Source organism: Mustela putorius, unplaced genomic scaffold (genome assembly GCF_011764305.1).
Source record: "Mustela putorius furo isolate JIRA1106 unplaced genomic scaffold, ASM1176430v1.1 tig00004043_pilon_pilon_pilon, whole genome shotgun sequence".
Taxonomy (NCBI): Eukaryota; Metazoa; Chordata; class Mammalia; order Carnivora; family Mustelidae; genus Mustela; species Mustela putorius.
In genome coordinates, this window is record NW_025422178.1 from 394,367 (window position 1) to 417,659 (window position 23,293).

Here is a 23,293-nt window from a genome sequence, read left to right on the forward strand (position 1 = left end):
TAGTATACTATATGCTCATAAAATGTATATAAATTTATATATATATAAATGTGTCATTTTAAAATTTAATTTATTTTTTAAGATTTTGTTTATTAAAAAAATAAAAATTAAAAATTAAAAAAAAATTTTACTTATTTACTTGACAGAGATCACAAGTAGGCAGAGAGAGGAAGGGAAGCAGGCTCCCTGCTGAGCAGAAAGCCCAATGCAGGGCTCGATCCCAGGACCCTGGGATCCTGACCTGAGCCAAAGGCAGAGGCTTTAACCCACTGAGCCACCAGGCGCCCCTAAATATGTCATTTATATAAATATTATATTCTATGTGTTATTTCTTTCTAAATCTTACATAATATTTCAACCTTTTATTTATAAATGATTTATATTTATATTATATATTTTATATTGTATTATATATACATTATATATTTATATTTATATCTTATTTATAAATATATTTATTTATTATATTTATTTATCTTATATATTTATAGTATTAAATTTATATTTATAAATATAAAAACTGCTGGCATCATTGAATTTGTTCTATTTTAATATACTTAATGCAGACTGGGACCTGGGGGTTTGCCTGGAGTGTGAGTGTAAAAGAAAACAGCTGATAAAACCCATGTTCTTAAATTCTTGGATTGATCTCAGAGTAACTTACAAGGTAAGGGTCAAAAATGGGGTCATGGTCTCTTTCCTTCTATGGAAAAATGATTAAACTTCATCCCATGCAAGGGTATAGGTTACTATAAATAAAATTTTTTTAAACTTTAAACTTTCACATAAATACATTTTTTGAAAGATTTTATTTATTTATGTGACAGACAGAGATCACAAGTAGGCAGAGAGGCAGGGAGAGAGAGGGGGAAGCAGGCTCCCCACTGAGCAGAGAGCCCGATGTGGGGCTTGATCCCAGGACCCTGGAATCATGACCTGAGCCGAAGGCAGAGGCTTTAACACACTTAGCCACCCAGGCACCCCCACAAATACATTTCTTAAAGAATGTAAAAATGACAACAAAACAAGCATATTCCAAATCTAATAGAATGAAAAATTATGAATAGTAAGTGTTAATACATAGTTTTTCTAATAGTAACTTTTTTTGGATATATTTCTTTTATTCGGTTAGATTTTCTATAGAAGAAAACCAAAAGGACTGAGCGGCGCCCTGCAGGAAGTGGGAATAGAATTCTTAGGACGAGAACATTCTGGTTAGTATAAATTGAAAGTAATTTTATTATGTAAGTCTTCTTATTTCTATAGTCTTTCAGATGAATCTTGTATTTTTGGTGATGTTATTAATTAGGAGTATCCTTTCAGGCTAAAGAAGTTCCTAGTCTATACAATTCAAAGATGTCTGACTTTCAAATTATACTACCATAATGTAGTATAAGATAAAGACTGCCATCTAGTGGCTTTTTGGTTGCTAAAAAGAATGAGAATTAGCTAAACCAGATGGAGATTAAACAAATGCCCAAATTAGTGAATTCGTGAAAAAACTGAATAAGACTGTTAGATTACTCACAAAGCATGGTCCCTACAGAATGTTGCTTGCATTTTTTTGAACTGTAACAAATTTTTATCTCCTCTGTAAATGTGGGAGATCTTGTCTTTTGTTGGTAAGCTTGCCACAGCATTTGCTAGTCCAATTTATCATAATTAAAATTAGTAGATGATCATAAAACTAATAGTATGTTCCAGTGTTAATTATGATTTCTTATTTTTGCTATATTTCTTTACACTGTTACTATTAAATTCAGTGTTTGTTATCTATTTCCTCAGGGTTGGATGATTCTCGGAATACTGCCCTGCTTGCTTGGAAAATGATCAGGGATGGTTGCTTAATGAAAATTACAAGGTCCTTGAACAAGGTTAGTGGTGTCTTGCCTCTTTATCCTGTCATCTCAAACTCCAGAAGTAATCATAGGTTCATTGAAATATAGGTATCATGTGTGGAATCCTTGATAAATCATTGAATGATGACATTGTTCTTTTTTGTCAAATCATATAATGTGTACTAAAGAGATTATGAATGCATAGTTTCTAAAGCTGTTGGATTTGTCTGTGGAATCATAGGTTCCCACTAAGAAGACTTCCAGCGTTTTCACCAGAAATTTGAATACGAATCAAGTTGAAGAAAGGTCAGCCTGCAACAGTAGCATTCAGGGTCTGAGCATATATGATAGGGAGCTTAAAAATACAGTAAATTCTCATGAAAAAGTTCAAATGAGGTCAGTTGGTGTAAATTCTTCTATAAAGGTACAGCAAGACCACCTCCAACTAAAAAGCAATGTAAAAGCAGGTCTTCATAATGCCAAAAGCTATTTATCTCTTTTTAATACAAAGTCCTCTACTTCTGTGGAGCAGTTGCCATCTGCCAGCTTGAATACACCTATGCAGAAGCACATAAGAAACGAACACCTTGCATTTAGTACCAAATCTAAGTCTTCAGCAATTGGTTCAGAATTGGTACTTGTATCAACTACCATTTCATCTGTTAATCATGTTTCTGATATGGAAATGAGTTCTGCTCTTGATTGTTTACCTATGTTGGCTGACTGGGAGGATGTAGCTTTACTGCCAGCATCTCAGCCTGAGCAAAGTATAGATTGTATACCTTCCACTAGTGACTCAAACTTAGATACTTCATTTAATTCTATAGAAAGATTAATGGTTTTAAAAGAAGGCACAGAAGAAACCCCTCAAAAATCTGGGACCTCTAAGTCTGTCGTATATAAGAGTCCACATACTACTATTTATCATGTGGAGGAAGCCAAAGATCCAGATTCAGATGCTTCTGACTTTAAATTACCTGAATGCAAATCAAATAGCTTCAACAGTGTTAATGCCACTATGTCTCATCCTTCAGTTTTGGGGAAATACCCCCACCCTTTAGGTAGTACTAAAAGGAATCTATCCAGTCCTCTATCTTTCCCACCAGCAAAAAAACAGACCCTCACTGTTCATGAAGAAAAACCTACAACATCTGATGGCTCCCCAGTGAGAAATTGTTCCCGGAAGGTCCTCCCCTCTATCTTAGCTTCTACAGTTAACCTACAAGAGCCTTGGAAGAGTGGGAAAATGACACCTCCTTTATGTAAGTGTGGCCGAAGATCTAAGAGACTTGTTGTTTCTAATAATGGACCAAACCATGGAAAAGTCTTCTATTGTTGTCCAGTTGGGAAATACCAAGAAAACAGAAAGTGTTGTGGTTATTTCAAATGGGAAGAAACACTTCAAAAGGAAAGAGCCAACAGCAGAGTTCTGTCTCATTCTCCAAGGGGACTCACTTTTAGTTCCCCAAAAGTAAGCCATATATGTAACAGAAACGTAAATTTTTCTAAAAATTCATTGAGACTCAGACCTTCAATGAGGAATTGATAAACTTTCTCTACATTTAAACTATGCTTTTACTTTAATTTGACTTTGTGTGTGATAAAGAGAAAAAAGTATATAGGGCTACAAGTTATGGGGACTTAGCATATCTTGAGTTCTATAGACTATATTGGGGCTAGTACACACACACACACATACATACATACACACACACAGAAAATAGAGAAAAAAATCAATTTCACAGTCTTCTAATTTCATCAGTTATCTAACATGTGTCTTCCATTCATGTATGAATCCTGGTTGTTCCTTGAATTTCCAAACATCATGAGTATTCTGATAATAGTTGTATACTGTTTTATTTTTATATATTAACACTTGCCAAATTTATCATACTTTTTTGAAGAACCACAAATTAAATATTTTGTATACTTTATTGATTAGATACATGCAACGGTAGTATGATGTTCTTCTTTAGTTAGACCCTGAAATGAATTTAAACTATTTTTAAGTTACTTGAATAAAAATATGACTAATAAAAATCCCTAACCTGTTTTCAAGTAGATACTTAGACTTTGAGAATTATGATCATCTTCTAACTGATATTTTTATTTTTCTAAAAACTTTTATAATAAGTTGTTTAGTTTTATTTCAAAACTTGAAGATTTGTTCTGATTTGTATATCAACGAGTCAGATGAATGATTCAACCAACAGGTCAGAAATTTGATTCAGATACTATATGCTTTAAAATTTTCTCAGCAATTGATGGCATTGTTTTCATATTGCCAAAATCATAAGAACATTGACACTAATGCAGAGGAATTTTATTCTAAATAAATGTTCTAAATACTTTATTTCAGAATTCAGCCTCTGATGTTATACCCACAAGATATTTTATTTTATTTTTTTAAAAGATTTTTTTTTAAGTACTCCACACCCAGTGTGGGGCTCAAAATCAGAACCCTGTTATCAAGAGTTGCATTCTCGACTGATTGAGCCAGCCAGGTGTCCCAACCACAAGATATTTTAAATCAACAACTTATAAATATATTACCACATTTGTCATCACCTCCCTATACTCTTGTGGTTTGGACAGAATCTTTGTTTTATAGATACTGTGATAAATAATAGAGCAGATTTAAATTGTTTCCCATTCTTTCTTCCTCAGTTCATTTCTTTTGATCTTCCCGCTGATAGTCTTTGGCAGCTCTTGAACAAATTCTACCTGTTGGGATCAAGGGAAAAAATTTAGCCCAGAAGTTTTCATCTTTAGAAAGTAAGTTATATAGCAGTTATTATCTCTAGGTGAAAGAATTAGGACACCCATTTGGGTCAGTTTTGGTAATAATCAGAAACGGAGATGGGTGTTATTGAGGAGATGTCGCTTAGTATTTAGAATTTACTACAAGTCCAGTAAGCCAAATGACCCAGCAAATTATGCCAAGAGTTTCATTTTAATCTCAAAGATTCTGATTCTTATCCATGTCATTAGTTCAGTTTGGAATACTTATTAAAATTTTTTTTTTTAAAAAGCTGAAATTTGTCAGAATGCTAAGCAAATTGTCATCATAATTAGAATACCTACCTTTCTGGGATATTTGTAAGGTGCTGTAGTTTTTTTTACATGCTCCTGAATCTCCTTTTTTAGTTTTTCTTGATCATGTGACATGTAATCAGGGGCCAAAACAATAAAAGCCTTTACTACCTGCAAAAAATATTTGAAACAAAAGGAAGATGAGTGTATATTTTTATGTTTCTCTAACTGGGAATCTAAGTGCTTGCTGGGGTGGGCCAGAAGGCTTCATAGTGTTTAATCCCAGCTCTGTGCTCTTAAGTCAGCCAGTTTGAGTCTCATAACTCTTCATCTGTAATACAAGAGAGTTTCTGGGACCTCTGCTTTGTTAATGATCTTAATGAATTAGAACTTTCTCATCTAACTACATCTTGAACTCTGCCCTCTGACCTGCTTCTGTTTCTGAGCTGTTTTTGCTCTTGACTTCTTACCTCATCTTTTATCTCCTTCAAGAAAATTTCCTTTTAGAAAAAAAATATTTTCCTTTTAGGAACTCAACAATGCACTAAGCACAGACTTTTGGGTAACATCTTAGCCTGGTCTAGCCTAGTTTCTAGATCCCTACCCTCATTGTGCCCCTTATAAAGATTATTCACACTGAGTTTGCTCTATCCTTGTTGAAGGGAACAGTTCATTCAAGCTCTGAACTCTCACAGTTCATACCCATTTTTGTTGATAATATTTCTGTGAAAATTCCGACAGACACTTTGCTTTTTGACCAATTTATACTGGCTCTGGTGGTGGTCTTGCCGTCAGTCTATTGGCAGAAGACAGGGAGGCTTCATCACTTTATGCTTACAAAAAAAATTTTCAACCTTGCTAGAGGTGCCCTCCCAGAGTGTTCAGACAAGCTATCTATTATTTTTTTACCCAGATTTCTAAAATGTTTTTTGTATAATGGCTCTTCTGCTTTATCAATAAAAAATTTAACCTTGCTAGAGGTGACTCGTTCAGAGGCAGATTATTTTAAGAACTAATGTTTGTAATTATTGGCTTGAATATTGATAACTTCTACACCTTGGATAACATCCACTGTATCTTTGTAAATTTTTTTTTAAGATTTATTTACTTATAGAGAAAGCACATCCATGCACCCAGGAGTTGTAGGAGGGGCAGAGGGAGAGAATCTCAAGCAAATCCCACACTTAGTGCAGAGCTCAACTTGGAGCTCAATCTCATGACCCTGAGATCATGACCTGACCTGAAATCAAGAGTTAGATACTCAACTGTCTAAGCCACCCAGGTGCCCCTATAAAAATTTTTATAAACCATTACAGAAGATCGTAAATTAATATGGAGTGCCCTAACATGATTAAGAACATGAACTCTAAAGTCAGACAGTCCAGGTTCAAATCACACTCTGTTGTGTAATTTTGGGAATGTTAGGAAACCTCTCTGTGCTTGTTCCTTCTCCAAAAAGAGAGATTGTAAGGATTAAATACGGCCTATACAGGCCCTGTGTAGGGCTTAATAATACCTGGAACATCAGAAAAAGTCCTCAGAAATATTAGGTATTAGTTGTAGTGGTATTAGAAGTACAAAAAAATTTTTTTAACTAAAATCCTTAAGTTGGCTTAAAAGTTTCTCTAAAATTCTCTGCAAAATGTTGCATTTTTATAAGTCTATAGTTGTGCCATTTAATATGGTAGCCAGTTGTAACTTTAAACTTAATTAAAATGAAATAAACATTTTCTCAATCATACCAGCCACATCTCAAGTACTTTATAGCCATGTGTATTGTATCAAATGGTGCAGATATAGAATATTTCCATCATTGCATATAAGTCCAGTAGTGACCTATGACCTTCAAATTATAAAGAACATTGTGATCCTACCCATGGAGTTAAAAGTGAAAGGATGAACTTCAGTAATCACAGAATCAATTCACTGATCTATGGAATATTGGAGGCCTTGCTTGGCAAAGGAGACCTGAAGAATAGCACAGAATCTTTAAACCCAAAGTACCCTCTGACCAGTAAGAATGAGCTTTCAGGCGTATATACGACTCTTGATCTCGGGGTCATGAGATGAAGCCTCTCACTGGGCATAGAGCTTACTAAAAAAAAAAAAAAGGCGGGAATGAACTTTTAGGACTATCTTATTCACAGCTTATTTCCTGAATCTGCCACCCATCCACGTACCCAGCCTACTTCTGGTTGCCTTAGTTGCTATCTTTTTTTTTTTTTTTTTTAAGATTTTATTTATTATTTGCCAGAGAGAGATTACAAATTGGCAGAGAGACAGGCGGCGGGGGGTGCAGAGGGAGGCAGGCTCCCCGCTAAGCAGAGAGCCCGATGCGGGGCTCAATCCCAGGACCCTGAGACCACGACCTGAGCAGAAGGCAGAGGCTTAACCCACTGAGCCACCCAGGCGCCCCCTTAGTTGCTATCTTTGACCTTTCTTCCACCCCCTGATATCTGATGCCGGCCTAGCCTCCTCAGCTACACGAGAGACCGTGTTGGTCTGGGTAATAATACCATCTAGCTGCTATCTGGCATCCTATCCTGCTGTGAGCCTGGGTTGTTGGCATTCACACCATCTCTCTAGGGAAAGGATACAAATTCCTTATATATATTTTCAGTCTTATTCATAGCAATTCTTTCTGACTAGCGTATTTACTAATGACTGTCTGACTTGAAGTTAAGTCAGTCATTTGGGGAATTCTGTTTCAGTGAACTGCTGAAAAGTATGAAAAGTAGACTGCCAACAAATTATAAAGTGGAGATGAATTTTTTTTTTTTTTTTTACCTCCCCCCTGGTGGGGTCTGGGCTGCTGACAACAGCAGCCTCTACAACTGCAGGATGCTCAACCAGGGCACTTTCCACCTCAAATGGTCCAATTCTGTAACTGGGAAATAAAACATATAAAGGTGAGCAGCAGATTTACTCCAGAACACCAATGATCAGTTAATGTAGACATATACACAGATGAAAAATTACCCAGAGGACAATATGATATCATCTGCTCTTGCAACAAACCAGAAATAGCCATCTTCATCCACATAGCCCCTGTCCCCAGTGATGTAGAAATTGCCTCGTAGTGTTGAAGCTGTTTTTGTAGGATTATCCTGTGAAACAAATAGCATTCTGTTAGTATTACTGTGAATGTGATTCTTCTGTTCAGCTGGATTTTTAAATGTTCAAGGGAAGTGGGAAAAAATGGTCTCTTTGAGAAGACTGGGAATGAAGAGGTGGCAGCACATGAAATAAAGATGAAATTCCATTGCTGAGCTAGCCCAGTCAAAGAAAGGTCAACTATAGTTACAAAGACTAGGCATGCTGCCATCCTGACAATTTTCTTTTCTTTTTTAAAGATTTTATTTAGGGGCACCTGGATGGCTCAGTGGGTTAAGGCCTCTGTCTTCAGCTCAGGTCATGATCCCAGGGTCCTGGATCGAGCCCCGCATCAGGCTCTCTGCTCAGCGGGGAGCCTGCTTCTCCCCCCTCTGCCTGCCTCTCTGCCTACTTGTGATCTCTGTCAAATAAATAAAATCTTTAAAAAAATAAAGATTTTGTTTATTTAGAGAGAGAGAGGGAGATAGCAAGGGGAGGGGGAGCATGAATGGGGTTGGGAGGGGCAGAAACAGAGGGAGAAGGAGACTCCCCGCTTAGCAGAGAGCCTGAGACATGGGGGCTGGATTCCAGAACCCTGGGATCATGACCTGGGCCGAAGGCAGATGCTTAATTGACTGAGCCACCCAGGTACCCCTTCTTTTCTTTTTTAAAGATGTTTAAAATTTGAGAGAGAGAGAGAGAGTAGTGGGAGGGCCACAGGGAGAGGGAAAGAATCTTAAGCAGACCCCATGTTGAATGCAGAGCCCGATGTAGGGCTCATTCCCATGACCCTGGGATCACAACTTCAGGGGAAACCAAGAGTTGGTTGCTTAACCCACTGAGCCACCACGTGCTCCCCTGAGAATTTTCTCTGATGGATCACTAAATACTGCAGGAGTTGAGGATCCAAGGTGTGGGGTAATTAAGTCTTTTGGGTGGTTAATACCTAACACTGGGAGGAAAAGAGAGAGGTGAGTACTCAAGAGTTAAAGCACCAGCACCTAATAAAGAATAAACTTTGTTTTTACATTTTGTTTTGTTTTACACAAAACCAGAACTTTGGTAGGAGGAAAAAAGGAAGTATTGTTATATTATGTAAAATTCATGGACAAGTAGGGATGCCTGGGTGGCTCAGTCAGTTAAGCATCTGCCTTTAGCTCAGGTCATGATCCCAGGGTCCTGGGTTCTGTCCCTGTTTCTCCGTCTGCCTCTGCCTACCGCTCCCCCTGCGTGTGCTCTTTTTATCTCTGTCAAATAAAAATCTTTAAAAAAAATTTAAAATTCACTGATAAGTAGAACCTGGACCTGTGATTATATCAATGTAAACTTCACTATAATTTGTTCACTTCCATCATAGATGAAAATAGGTTTGCGAACAGTAGGGAACTTGGAAGGCCTCTAGTGAAAGACATTTCTTAATCTCACTGCCCCATTTTCTATCCCTCTCACTCAAGAAGGGAGAATAATCAGGTTTCAGGAAAATGATTAGGTGCTGTTTTACTGTGTAGAGGATGAGTATATACAAAAAGGCTGTCTTTCTAGACAGAAAAGGCTCCCTTCTCTTACCTTCATGAGCCTGGAGCAGTGATCTAGCCTTGGAGAACAAGCATTTGAATGTTTCTTTGGTTTCCTGTCTGAGGAATTAATATTCAGGACAATGAATCTCTCAAGGTATGTCTAAAGTACCTATCCTGGGTGTGTTTTATGGCAAATAGGGATCATTACCAAGCACTTTTGAGAAATAAGAAAGAAATAAGAGGTTGTTTAATAAGTCTCTTACTATATAATGAGCAAAAAGGCCAAAGGGTCGGTTAGGTAGAACTTGAACGCCAATATCTCCTTCTTGTCCAGGAGGTAGAACATTGCCATTTACATCTACAATCTAGGATAAAATAGAACAATTTATTTAAGGAAATTTTTATGTAAGGTGCATGTTAAAATTTCACTTTGCATGTTTTGTATTTTGCCATTTAAGAACGCAGGCTTCCAAAAAATATTTAGGTATACTTTAAATTCTCAAGAGAAATGTGTTTATTTAAATTCGTAGTGCAAAATACATGACAAAATGCAAGTTAGCAAAATATAAAGAATAAAAATCATCTTTAATTCTATCTAACAATAATCTCATTTTTGGTCATATTTTTTGAGACAATATAGAGATAGGAAAAAATAGGATCACTTCATAAATACACTGTTTTACAACCTTCTTTTATCATGCAGTATGTCTTGGTTGTCTTATTCTCAAGTAAATATTTCATTACTGGTTTACAAATGTCGTTTAACTATGGAACAAACAAAACCTTACTTCAGGAGCCCAATACAAGGAAGCAGAGAAAGGGGAATGTTCTCTGGTTGAGACACTGCGGAGTATGCCAGAAGCCTTGTTTTCTTACCCTTTCCCGAGTCCTCCTAGTTCCCTTAAGTACCTAACAGTGAAAAACTGACAGTAGCTAGCATTACCTAGGCCCTGACTGCATTCCAACTAATAAATGCTACAGCTCTAAGTACTTCACATATATTGTTTTCTTTAGTCATTACAACAGTTCTATCTGGTTTGCACTATTACCGTGCTTAAATGAGGAAACAAAGGTGCAGAGTTTAAGCAACACAGTGTATAACTGAGATGGAATTAATCTCAGCAATCACACTCCAGATCTTGCCCTCATCGTCACAACACTTCTCTGCAGGTTCTCCAGTGAGTTCAATCCAATTTCGAAAAACCCAGATTAACTTTTTTCAGGCTGGTCACTTAACTCATGTACACATTTTGCCTTAAATAACTTTTAGCTATCTTTAAATATGAAACCCTCTACTTTCTTTTACGGACATCCACCAAGAGCCTTCAAATCTGAGATGTGGCTTGTGTGGAAAATAGGGGTATAATACTTATTTGGCATTTTCCAGATGGAAATGGGCTATGTCCCCAAAAGAAACTTGAAAGGCAGAAGAATTCTAAATGTAAAATCATACTTTTACATTCTTATAAATAAAAAATATATAAATTCCCACCCAGTCATCTAAAGAACATTTGGTTCCAGTATCAAGGAATTACTGATGGAAAAGAAGATATTTTAAGAGTTCCAGATAGTGGGGTGCCTGGGTTGCTCAGTGGGTTAAGCCTCTGCCTTCGGCTCAGGTCATGATCTCAGGGTCCTGGGATCGAACTCGCATTGGGCTCTCTGCTCAGTGGGGAGTCTGCTCCCCACCTCCCGCCCCCGCCCTCTCTGCCTGCCTCTCTGCCTACTTGTGATCTCTCTCTGTCAAATAAATAAATAAAATCTTAAAAAAAAAGAAAAGAAAAGAGTTCCAGATACTTAAAATAGACTACTCTTTAATGGCTAGGAAGAGGCAAATGTTCTATTTCTGGAGAGAATCTCCAGATTATGCAAGTGGCCTTAAAAATCTTTAGACATGAAAATTACAGGTTTTGGGCTTTGAAGTTGCAAGAATCTGATACCCAGCTGGTGGGAGCACATCCCCAGATGCCACATTGTCATTGCAGATGCTCTTAGCTAGGTAACAAGAGAAGTAATAAGAGCCCTTGGGAAAAAGTTGAAAATGGAGGTAGCTGCCTTAGGGAAATATGCACATCAAAATTACAAAGAGATACACTTCACACCCATTAGTTTAGCTGCTATCAAAAACACATAAAGTGTTGGTGAAGATGTGGAAAAATTGGAACCCTTGTGCACTGTTTTGGGAATGTAAAATGGTATAACCACTGTAGAAAACAGTATGGCAATTCCTCAAAAAATTAAAAATAGAATTACCATATGATCCAGCATTTCTGCTTCTGTGTATATACCCCAAAGAATTAAAAGCATGGCCTTGAAGAGATATTTATATACCATGTTGATCACAGCACTATTCACAATAACTAAAATGTGGAAAGAACCACCCATTAACAAATGAACAGAAAAGCAAAATGTGTTATATCCATACAATGGGCTATTATCCAGCCTTAAAAAAGGAAGGAAATTCTGACCCATGCTACATGGATAAAACTTGAAGACATTATACTAAGGTGTAATTAGCCAGTCACAAAAAGATAAATACTGGTTCCACTTAATACGAGGTACTTATACATAGTAGTTACAGAGGTAGAAAGTAGAATGGTGGTTGCTGGGGCTGGGGACAGTGTGGAATGGGAAGTTATTATTTAATAGATATAGTCTCAATTTTACAAGGTGAAAAGAGTTACGGATATAGATCTTGTCAATAATTGCACAATATTATGAACGTATTTAATACCACTGAGCTATGCACTTAAACATGGTCAAGATGGTATATTTTATGTGTATTTATTATATTTTAAAATTGGGGGAAAAATTAGTAATGCTGACTGGGAATGCATGACAGAGCAATTCTTCTCTTGGCCACACCCTTTCTGCATTCAAATGTAGTTGCTCCAGAAAACCACTGGGCTCAAATTAGTGTGGGGTGGTGGTGATACACTGCTTTTGGATCACTGTGAGTACAGCTGCACCTGTGAGACCTTCACAGCAATGCATATTGGGAATTGTCATTAAGAGGGAAGAAAGGAACACAGCTTTGTGAAATGCCAGCTTGATTACTTACAATGCAGACATGATAATGCTTAATTACCAATTTTTCTTTCTCTAACCTAAGGCAGCCTATAAACCAACGAACCATTGTTAAGCCTGTTTACGGAATGTAACCAGGACTCCTCTACCATCTCTTCTTAGAAAAGCTTTTTAAAGGAAGGAAATGCAAGGGAAAGAGGAATGATAATAATGGCACCTATCTTTTAGGTCTATATTATGTGCCAAACACTTTGTTTTTTAGAGATGTTATCTCATTTAATCCTCACAAGAAGCCGATGATATCAGTTCTGTTATTATTAGGTCAACCAACCACCAGTTTGCCTGGGACTGAAGCAGGAGAGTGTCTGGGATGTATGTCTTTCCATGCTAAAACCAAGTAAGTCCCAGGAAAACTGAGCCAAGTTGGTCTCTCTAGTCCCTATTTTACAAATCAGGAAACTGAGACTTTAGTAACTTCCCCAGAGACACTCAGCCAAAGACACTCAGCTCATGAAGCTCAGAGCCAGACCTGAACCACCAGGCAAGCCTACTTTTAGACGAGGTTCTCATCAAAGTTAAAGCAAGGGCAAGAACCCAGATCTGGCTTATTCCATAAGTTGACATCAGTAATCCTTTTCAAACTTACTCAAACTTTCTCAAACTTACCCGATCGTAAGAATTGGGATGCTTGTTTAAAACCCAGATTTCAGGGTCCCACCTAGAAGGGGCCTGAAAATTAGTATTTTTTAACAAGTATCTGTGTAATCCTTATGATCAGAAAAGCCTCGGAAGATTGATTTAATCTATAATTAGGCCTCATTTAGGTTTGGTTTTGTGTGTTCTGTTCTATAGACTCATCTATTTTGTGTTTTCATTGCTATGCCATGGTTTTCTCTTATGTATTAGTGTAAGTTCCTTTGGCTATGCCTAGCTTTGGGTCTGCTGATCTGAGAACAATTCTAACCCTGTCCAAATTGTGCAGATGGGATAATAGGATGCTCCTTAGGGATCAGGTGGTAATAACAGCCATGGTTACAGAGAGCCAGGAAATGGCCAGGCAGGGCTGGGTAAGGAGAAAAATACTTCAGCTACTATAAACTATAGCTTTCTTTGGCCTACTTGAACCCCTTAGAAGGTCTTAACCTCCCTTGTTAGAAAGGGCAATGTGATGGTTGTGGTTAAAAGTACAGATACTGGAACCAGATTGCTTGGGATTGAATCCCAACACTAGTAGCTCCTAGCTATGTGACCTCTGGTGAATTCCTTCCCTCTCTGTGCCTCATCTATAAAATGGTTCTTTTTTATTTTTTATTGACATGCAGTTGACATACAGTGTTATATTAGTTTTAGGTGTACAACATAGTGATTCAACAAGTTTATATATTATGCTATGCTCACCACAAGTGTAGCCCCCCTGGGTCACCATACAATATGGCACAATACCATTGACTATATTCCCTATGCTGATCTTTTATCTTTCTAACTTACTTATTCTATAATTGGAAGCCTGTATCTCCTACTTCCCTTCAGCCATTTTAAGATGGTTCTTATATTGGTAATGTCTCTCATAAGTTCTTTCTGGGAATCAAATAGATTAATATTTATAAAATGCCTATAACTCCTTGGCACAAGAAACTTCTTTGCAAAAAAAAAAAAAAAAAATGGAGACCATTAAATTAATGTCTCTAATCCATTTCCATTACATGGAAATTAAGATGTCATAGAAGCAGCATGAAATCATCGCCAAAACTAGGAGCGTAGCAGAGGGTAGAGTGGGGTAAGTGGTAAACAGATTGGGTTGTTAAATATTCTCCTGGAAGGGGATGTGCAAACCTTAACATCAAAAGCAGGAGACGGCTTTCCCATTGAGCCAGGCTTAATTTTCATTCCCTTAAAATTTCCGCAGATTAGCACCTAGTTCAGAAGGAAAAAGAATTAAGTGACATTATAAGTAACTTAAAATTCATTCATTCATCTACCATGCATTCATTAAACAAATATTTATTGATGATCATCATTATTATGATGAGCAAGGCTCAAAATAAAACAGATTTCTGCTCTCGTGGAGTGTAGAGATAGACACTAAACAAATACATAGAGTAAAGTTACAACACTTAGTAAATTGATAATTACTAAAATATCCAAATTAATGAAAACATTTGTACCCATCTTAGCATGATACCTTATTATGCTGCTTCTATTTCATACATCTGTCACTTTTAGGTATTTTAATTTTTGACCAGGTACTACATTCTCATGGTTTATAAATTGAAGAATTATAAAAAGATACGCTATGAAAAATTTTTCAACCTTTCCCTTATCTGCTCCATTGTATGCCTCCTTTTCCTTACATAATAATCAGTCTTGTTAGTAGCTTATTCATTTCCTCTAGAATTCTTTCTTATTCTTATTTCTACAAGCTCTTTAAATAACTCTTTTTAGAAATATACTTGCCAAGCAGTTATCTAGTGAACGTATTTTAAAATTTATTTATCAGTTATTTATATTTATTTATCAGTTTTTATTTATCCAGCTAAGTCGAGTCCAGCCTTGTCTTTTCAATGAGGTCCTATACCGTTTCAGTCTGTCCGTATCCTTCATAGATATCCAGACCTGTCCTTTTTCTCCATTGTTCAGTCACTTCAGGATTGATTGGTTCACCAGCACTCACACAGTGCTTTAAGCTTTTAAATTTATAGCTTCTCAGAAAACAGGTAAGTTAAATTATGGAGAAAAAATGGAGAGAAATGAAAATTAGTGTTACTTCTAAGAAATTCAATGTCAAGTGTGTTTTAGTTCCCTCCTTCCTCCCCTCACCAATACAAAAGAAACAAACCATTCTAACATTGTAAGGTGACTCCTAAAACATCCTTTTCCCCCCCTACTTTTATTTTTTGGGAGTGTATGATTTGTTGCAAGAAAAAAAAAAAAAAAGCCATGTCACCTCAGGGAAGGTGCTACATGATAACATTTTAAATCAGTGATTAAAAATTTACCAATTGGGGCACCTGGGAGGCTCAGTAGGTTAAAGCCTCTGCCTTCGGCTCAGGACATGATCCCAGGGTCTTGGGATCGAGCCCCACATGGAGTCCCGCATTGGACTCTCTGCTCAGCAGGGAGCTTGCCTCCCCCTCTCTCTCTGCCTGCCTCTCTACCTACTTGTGATCTCTGTCAAATAAATAAATAAAATATTTTAAAAAACAGTTTACCAGTTGTGTGGTTAAATTGACTGTGGAATATTATGCAATGGAATACTATAGAGCGGTAAAAAAAAAAAAAAAGAATAAAGAGAACTCCTAGACAGTGCTGTCCAACAGAAATTTTTGCCACAATCAAAGTGTTCTATTAACTGCACTATCCACTGCAGTATCATCTAGCCTTATGTGGCTACTGAGTGCTTGAAACATAGCTAGTGCAACTTTGGAACTGAATTTTTAATTAATTAAAATTAAATGTGAGGGGCGCCTGGGTGGCTTAGTGGGTTAAAGCCCCTGCCTTCAGCTCAGGTCATGATATCAGGATCCTGGGATCAAGCCCCACATCGGGCTCTCTGCTCAGCGGGGAGTCTGCTTCCTCCTCTCTCTCTCTGCCTGCCTCTCTGCCTACTTGTGACCTCTCTCTGTCAAATAAATAAATAAAATCTTTTTTAAAAATTTTAAAAATTATATTTAAGTAATTACATGAGGCAATATTTACCATATTGGATAGAACTGGATAGCACACAGTTCCAGTATATATTGTTAGGCAAAAAAAGGAAGGTACAGAACCGTGAACATATTATGTTTCCATTTATGTTTTTTGTGTTTGTTTTGTTTGTTTATTTATTTATTTATTTTTAAAAGATTTTATTCATTTATTTGACAGACAGAAATCACAAGTAGGCGGAGAGGCAGGCAGAGAGAGAGAAAGGAGGAAGCAGGCTCCCCACTGAGCAGAGAGCCCGATGCGGGGCTCGATCCCAGAACCCTGAGATCATGACCTGAGCCGAAGGTAGAGGCTTTAACCCACTGAGCCACCCAGGTGCCCCTATTTATTTATTTATTTATTTTTATTTGACAGAGATCACGAGTAGGCAGAGAGGCAGGCAGAGAGAGAGGAAGGGAAGGAGACTCCCCGCGGGGCTTGATCCCAGGACCCTGGGATCATAATGAGAGCTGAAGGCAGAGGCTTTAACTCACTGAGCCACCCAGGCGCCCCTCCCTTTATGTTTATAAAAAGGTGAGAATACTGGCATACTGGCTTGCGTTTGCACAGATTTCACAGAGGAGAACTGAGACAGAGGACAAGGCTTAGAAAAAGAACTTTCACTCTGTATTTTTACGCACCTATTGAATTTTATGTTGTATGAAATACTCCCTATTCAAAAAGTTTAAAAATTTTTTAACAATTCAAAAATATTTACCAATGCACCCTTTCAAATGGAATCAGTAATAGAGCAAAAGACATCTATCCTTTTCCTATTTGCTGGACTAGAGTTCCAAATAGGGGTTATTTTTCTGGTTTCTCAGCTCAGGCAACATTGATCATTTAAAAGATTAAACACCTTTTATCCATAGCCACTGGGCTCCAAAGGGGTACACCCATGGCTGAAGCCTCCCTTTCCTTTTCTTGCTTGGGGGAGCCTGCCCTGGACCTAACAATTATGACTTGAATGAGAGCAAGAAGGAAAAGGGGACAAGAGATTGTTAAACTCCGTACCTACCAACGTGGAACTATGTTTTTAGGCAGAAATAGCCTTTGTTTTATGGCTTCCTTTTCTTCTCCCCTAACCCCACTGAGTGCTTATTTACCAACCTGCTTACCTGGTCATATCATTCTGTATAAGCATTCGGTATGCAGTGGGTGCTGAACAGAAGACTGTGATGGGAAACTTGGAAAGTGTCTGCAATTTAGAAGTAAACTCTTAGTCTTACTGTAACTTTAAAAATAAGTCCCTAAACGTTTATGGTAGGCACAGCACAACTTAAATGTTGTTTATTCCAACATAAATGCATTCACACCTTTCCTTTGTATATCTTTTCAGGATAATTGACTTTCCAGGTGTGAAATATCTTAAACCATGTTGTCTACTCTGATTTCTGCAAGTTGCTTTATTCATCAGTCCTGTCAGGGACACTGCTAAAGCATTCCTGAATAGTGACCTCTTGCGCCCTGGGCCTTACTTGCAAGATGGAAGTTGGCTCGAAACGTGGCAAATAATGTGCAAATACACATGCTCCCTGGATCCATGGAGAAAAGACACTACTCCATGCCGACTTTGCCCAGCCTGTGTCTGAGGTATTCCACATCACATCTGAAGGAGTCAAATCCAGCCAGAACCTGGGAAAACAAAGAGTAGTCCTGATCCATATAAGGAAAACAAATTGAAAAGATCAACAAGTGAATCATCACCTTTGTAGTTTTGACACGTCAAGCTGGAGTTCTGTGAAGGTACCTTCCATTTACAGATAATCCTAAACCAAAACTGCTGTGAGTGTGTCCAGTCATTTTAGGGGATCCGCTTGTTCCACTGGTAAAGTAAATGGACATCATCTCATCGTGTTTTGTCTTCACACAGGTGTGGCTGTCACTGGCGTGTCTGCAAAGGAAGAACTACATTGATTCTGCACATTGCACGTGGCATCATGAACTGTTACCACAGAAAAGAATTCAAGAAACCATCTACATGGACCTCTTCACCTCATGGATCAGGCCCCGGTGACTTAGGTTGAATTCCAAGGTAAAAGTCATCTCTTTCTCTATCTTCATAGGTACTTTCTGGAATTAAACTAAATTTTGTCATCAAAGACCATTTATAATAGGCTTATAATTGGTTTCATAGCTTTTTACTATGTGATAAAGAAGAGCTGAAGCATTTTAAAAAAACTCAAGTGTTTTATCATACTGTCAGCAGAACGAGGAATCTATGATCTTATAATCAAGACTATGTGATAACAGTCCCTTTCCCTTCACTGTGAATGTTTTCAAGTGATTTTTTTTTTTTAAGGAAGTGAGTATGTGATTAGAAGTCATGGGTGATGGTATAAGGCAAGATGGTAATTCCCACATTGTTCAAGAATCGGATGTAGATCCAATGGATAACTGGGCTGCTAATAGGTCATACATTAGGGCACTTGAAAGGAGGTAAGCTCTGTACATACGGTGCCTAAAAAGCATAGAAATTTTACCTGGGAGTGTTGGGCTGAGAATGAAACATTAGAATTAGAAACATCCAGGGGCACCTGGGAGGCTCAGTGGGTTAAAGCCTCTGCCTTTGGTTCAGGTCATGATCTCAGGGTGCTGGAACCAACCCCTGCATTGGGCTCGCTGCTAAGTGTGGAATCTGCTTCCCCCCTCTCTCTCTGCCTGCCTCTCTGCCTACTTGTGATCTCTGTCTGTCAAATAAATAAATAAAATCTTAATTAAAAAAAAAAGAATTAGAAACATCCAGGGGCGCCTGGGTGGCTCAGTCGTTGGGCGTCTGCCCTCAGCTTGGGTCATGATCCCAGGGTCCTGGGATTGGGCCCTGCATTGGGCTCCCTGCTTAGCAGGAAACCTGCTTCTCCTTCTCCCACTCCCCCTGCTTATGTTCCTTCTCTCGCTGTGTTTCTGTCAAATAAGTAAATGAAATATCTTAAAAAAAAAAAAAAAGTAAGAAACATCCAGGCTACAAGAATTATAGAAAAGTTGTTATTATAGAAAAAAAAGTTGTTATTATAGAAAAGCCTAATGAAGCTAGTCTAAGTGTTTAGTCTATGATTCCATAATTTTTTCCTTAAAAATAGTACCTATAGCTGTGTACCTCTCATTTCTATAGAAACCTAAGGTGGGGTTATCATACCAATTTCACCACTAGAGGCTGTAAACGTAGCAGTTAGGAGTGTGGCCTCAGGTGCCAGACTCCCTGGGTTTGAAACCCAACTCTGCCAAATCCTAGCATTTGGCTTTATTCACGTGTATTACTATAGTACCCCTTCCTAAGTTATTGCAACATGTAAATGAGTTAATATACGTGAAATGCTTGGAACAGTTTTTGGCACATAACCAAAGCCATATAAATGTTACCCAAGTTGCAAGTATAACATTTTTAATTAGAACAGTACTTGGCTTTTGGTAAAAACTCAGTGAATGTTAGCTATTTTAGAGGAGATAGGAATAAGTATGGAGTTGCAAACATACTCCCAATTCCTTGGGTAAAGGTGGGAAGCTCATTCTAGAGAGGGAACTGGCTGCCAACCTAAAGCTAAGATAGAACCAATACTGGGCGAGAGTGCTAAGTGACCCCTGGAAGCATTCCACAGAAGGGACTGAACATCAGTGTAACTTAGTTTTATAATAGCATCCATTAACTTTAAGTGTTCTTATTTATAACCTGAAGTGTTGGTATCTGCAAGGAAATGATATAGCCTACACATAAGAACTGATTATGATCAGTTTCTCTGGGTGACGATAACAGCTCTGTGTTGGTGCTGTGAATGCACCTCTTAGATTCGGCTGCAGGAACGAAGGACTTACTCCCCACAGCTGTTGGGAGCCCTATTCAGAGATAGCTTTGGCTGAAGAGAGCTGCCTCGCTCGAGGTCATCCCTTCCTTCTAGGGAAAGCACACACTCAGTTACTGATCAGTAATGGTGTATAAAGGCCAGGACCTTTTGCTTTATGTTGGAACAGCTTTGAAGGACTATCCAAGCCCCAGAGGTTCCAGTGGATTAGCTGAAGGTTTTTCTGGGAGTGCATGGCAGATAAATTTCTTCCTTTGCTCAATCCACCCCCTTGCCCTTCTTTCATAGATATTGACCCCAAGACAAATCCTTAATAAACTTCTTACACAACCGATCTCTATCTCAGGGCCTGCTTCCTTCAAGATCCTAACATACAAAAACCACTCCAAGCTCCTGCTTGCCTCAGAGCTTTGCAGATTATTAGTGCAGGAGTAATCACCAGTTGTTCCCTTTGCCTCGTTTTAATTTTCATTTTTCTGATCACTTGTGGGTTGAATACCTTTTCTTTTTTTTGTTCCCTTTCTTTCTGGGGAAGCTGTCCTTTCAACAGTTATGGCTACTCACTTCATCATCTCCTTGAGGTTCCCCCACCCGTCTTTGGGTTTCTGAGACACAATTAGCTTGGAGTGCAGATTTTCACATTTAGATGCAACAGCGTCTACTGCTGGGGCTAAAACTTCATTGGTAATAATGCACTTGGCTTTCGAAGATTGCAGTCTGTAGAGAATGTCTTTCTGGGTCAGCTGAGTGGTTCCTGGAATTAAAACTGTTCCTGAAGGAGCAGAAGAAAAGAACATATAGAAGGAAGGATTTTCTTTACCATGTTAGTTACTATACTATAGATCGCTCCTGTGTCCTCTCTGTGTCTCAGAATGAGTTTGCCATTCAGTTTACCAGTCTGGGTATCTATTTGCCTTCCTTTCATTATTCTGCTTTTGCCTTTCAAAGCATCTCAGTATCTGTGTCTCTTTTGACTGAACATGAAAGCATGTTAAATGCTGGCTACTTTTCTTCCATCAGAAGACCATTCGTAACATTCAGCTTGAAGACAGGGTTTTTTTTTTCTTTTTTTTGAAGACAGTTTTGATTGAAGAGTTAAATTATCCAATATTTATTGGCTCAATGCCAGATGCTAGTGTAAGTTTGCACGTTTTAACTTATTTAATCCCTACAAAAAAAAAAAACCACCATAAAATCTATGAATAATTTGCCAAAGATCACTGGAGTAGAAAGTGGCAGTGCAGGGATTGAACTCTGTAGCCTGACCCCACAGCTGTACACTTAACTACTTCAGTCCAGCACCTTTTAAAACATATGTAAATGTTTTATGATTTCTTTCCAAAGGGAGGGATTGAGGCATTCATCTTTTCAGTGCTCTATTTCTCCCTGCTGTAAATTACACTGTAAGTGTAGTATAGTTGTTAAGAGTCTGTCCTGCAGCCAAACAGTCTTATCGGTTGGCCTTGGAAAAGCCACTTCATCTCTATGAGTGTCAGGTTCTACATCCGTATAATGGGGACTCTGTAAGATTAATGAAGAGTAAATGAGTTAAAATGTGTAAAGAGTGCTGAATGAATTTTAGCTATTATTTTCTCAAAGGATTATTGGAATTTCAAGAATGTATCTGTATCTGTATCTATAGTTAAATGTATCCATATCTATATCTCGGGCTCTATCACTCTCAAGTCCAGACCCTAGAGAGAGGGGTGGAAGTTATGCACTGCACAGTGGTGTTTACTCTTCCCAGCATCACAGCAGGAATGGAAGATTGAAGAACATGTACCTGCTCATTTCTGGACTCTTGACACTGGCTTGTCTTTCCCTTTGGGGTAGGATAGTCCCCTCCAGTGGAGATCTTCAGGAAACAGACATCCAGGACCAAACCCCAAAGTTCTTCAGAATATCTTTCTTTTCTAATCAGGCAATGCAGCATTGTTTATGAATCTTTAACTCCAAGGTCATTCCTTAGAGATGATCCATCTGGGGATAATTAATTAGCCTACCATGGCCTAACAGTTTTCTATAATTTAAAGGCACTCTGTAAGAACAAGCCCACTACCAGCATTTCATGCCTAGCAGAAGCGCTTTATTTAAACACATCACCCTTAGATAATTAATTTCTGCTAATACATTATTCATATTCTATCTTTAAAGAACCCATTAATAGTGATCAGTCTTACCTATTAAAACTACTTCCTGTCCAAATTAGTCATTTAGGGAAACATTACATAGTCTCTTGCCAGGGAACAAAATGTTACTTTAAATCTTAGTCGGGGGACATCGCTTCTTGGCCTTTTGGCTAAGATCAAGTGTAAATCTTGGGGAAGGCCTCTTATTACCATGTTGATGATATAGGGTGTACAAAATGATATTACCAATATGTACATGTGCATGAAAGGTCAAAAGACTCTGGTACTCGTAGTCCCTTCTCTCCCTGTTAACAGATCTATGTGAAAAGACAAAGTTTTTCCAGAAGTTTGTTTGGTGGATGAAAAAAGTAACTTTTGTGATTCAATTTAGCAACAGGATTTGAAAGCCTAGCCTATCCACCCATCCATCTAGATGGTAGATAATGCTTATTTTCAGCATTGTTAGTATATTAGATTTACCATTTACTGTCTCCCTTTCATTCTCCCTTCCAAGAGAATCTGCCTTCCTTTCTGCAGCCCCAATAACTATGTTTGTATCAGATGCACCTGCCTCTGACCACATCTGACTGGCCCAACCCAAGCCATGCCAGTCAGATTCTGCCTCAAGTATTTGATTTAAGAGACTGAGTAGATTAAGACATACAGAGTTAGGGGCTAAGGCATCTGTGTTGCAGACCAAGCCACATGTCAGGGAAAATGAAGGGGAGCAAAGAAATCATGTGTTATTAGAAAGAAGTCAAGAGTCAGGAGAAAGAAAGAAGTCCAGAGACAGGAGGTCCAATGGCTTCAAAGCAAAAGAAGTGGAGAAAGAAGCCAGTTGCTCTGTCTGTACTTTTTGTCCCCTGTAGATCCTTCAGTAGATGTTCAATAATTTTCCTTCCTTACTGAACTAATATAAATGGATTTCTAGTCCTGGCAGTCTAACATGTTGCCCCTTTACTAAGACAGTGAACTTAAGCAGCATTCATGAAAGCTATCACTTTGTTTCAAAAAAAAAAAAAAAAAAGCTGTTAAAAGTGGGTTCTGCTACTCTAGTGTACAATTCATTGGTACATATGATATGAGAACATGTAACTCTCAAATGCAAGTAATTATGATGAATTAAGAATGTTTACTCAATATAATTATTTATTAAAACAGTAGGGATATTAATT

The 23,293-nt window shown here is 37.9% G+C and overlaps 3 protein-coding genes across 4 annotated transcripts in view; 1 reads left to right on the plus strand and 2 right to left on the minus strand.

Annotated features, from left to right (window-relative positions):
- The window catches only part of REXO5 (RNA exonuclease 5), a 64,902-nt gene that overhangs the window by 39,242 nt on the left and 2,367 nt on the right, over positions 1–23,293 (minus strand). The window lies entirely within an intron of this gene.
- The window catches only part of ERI2 (ERI1 exoribonuclease family member 2), a 59,189-nt gene that overhangs the window by 4,464 nt on the left and 31,432 nt on the right, over positions 1–23,293 (plus strand). The window contains exons 6-10 of one of the 2 annotated variants that reach the window (XR_006604572.1): positions 567–667; positions 1,133–1,214; positions 1,786–1,874; positions 17,532–17,938; positions 18,066–18,227. Coding sequence is in view for 1 of the 2 variants with exons in the window: in XM_004780154.3 (XP_004780211.2) it covers positions 567–667; positions 1,133–1,214; positions 1,786–1,874; positions 2,080–3,384 (1,577 nt within the window). In the remaining variant the exon portion in view is untranslated. Of the gene's footprint in view, positions 1–566; positions 668–1,132; positions 1,215–1,785; positions 1,875–2,079; positions 4,192–17,531; positions 17,939–18,065; positions 18,228–23,293 lie in introns of those variants that run through there. The other variant, XM_004780154.3, reaches the window with a different exon arrangement.
- ACSM3 (acyl-CoA synthetase medium chain family member 3) overlaps positions 3,677–23,293 on the minus strand; it is a 28,053-nt gene continuing 8,436 nt past the window's right edge. Inside the window, exons 4-14 of the mRNA XM_045072736.1 lie at positions 20,554–20,761; positions 17,943–18,086; positions 17,671–17,827; positions 17,311–17,390; positions 15,084–15,207; positions 14,342–14,422; positions 9,745–9,846; positions 7,851–7,978; positions 7,659–7,758; positions 4,923–5,042; positions 3,677–4,562 (exon numbers count right to left, since the gene is read on the minus strand). Coding sequence (XP_044928671.1) covers positions 4,476–4,562; positions 4,923–5,042; positions 7,659–7,758; positions 7,851–7,978; positions 9,745–9,846; positions 14,342–14,422; positions 15,084–15,207; positions 17,311–17,390; positions 17,671–17,827; positions 17,943–18,086; positions 20,554–20,761 — 1,331 coding nt within the window. The 3' untranslated portion in view covers positions 3,677–4,475. The remainder of the gene's footprint in view (positions 4,563–4,922; positions 5,043–7,658; positions 7,759–7,850; positions 7,979–9,744; positions 9,847–14,341; positions 14,423–15,083; positions 15,208–17,310; positions 17,391–17,670; positions 17,828–17,942; positions 18,087–20,553; positions 20,762–23,293) is intronic.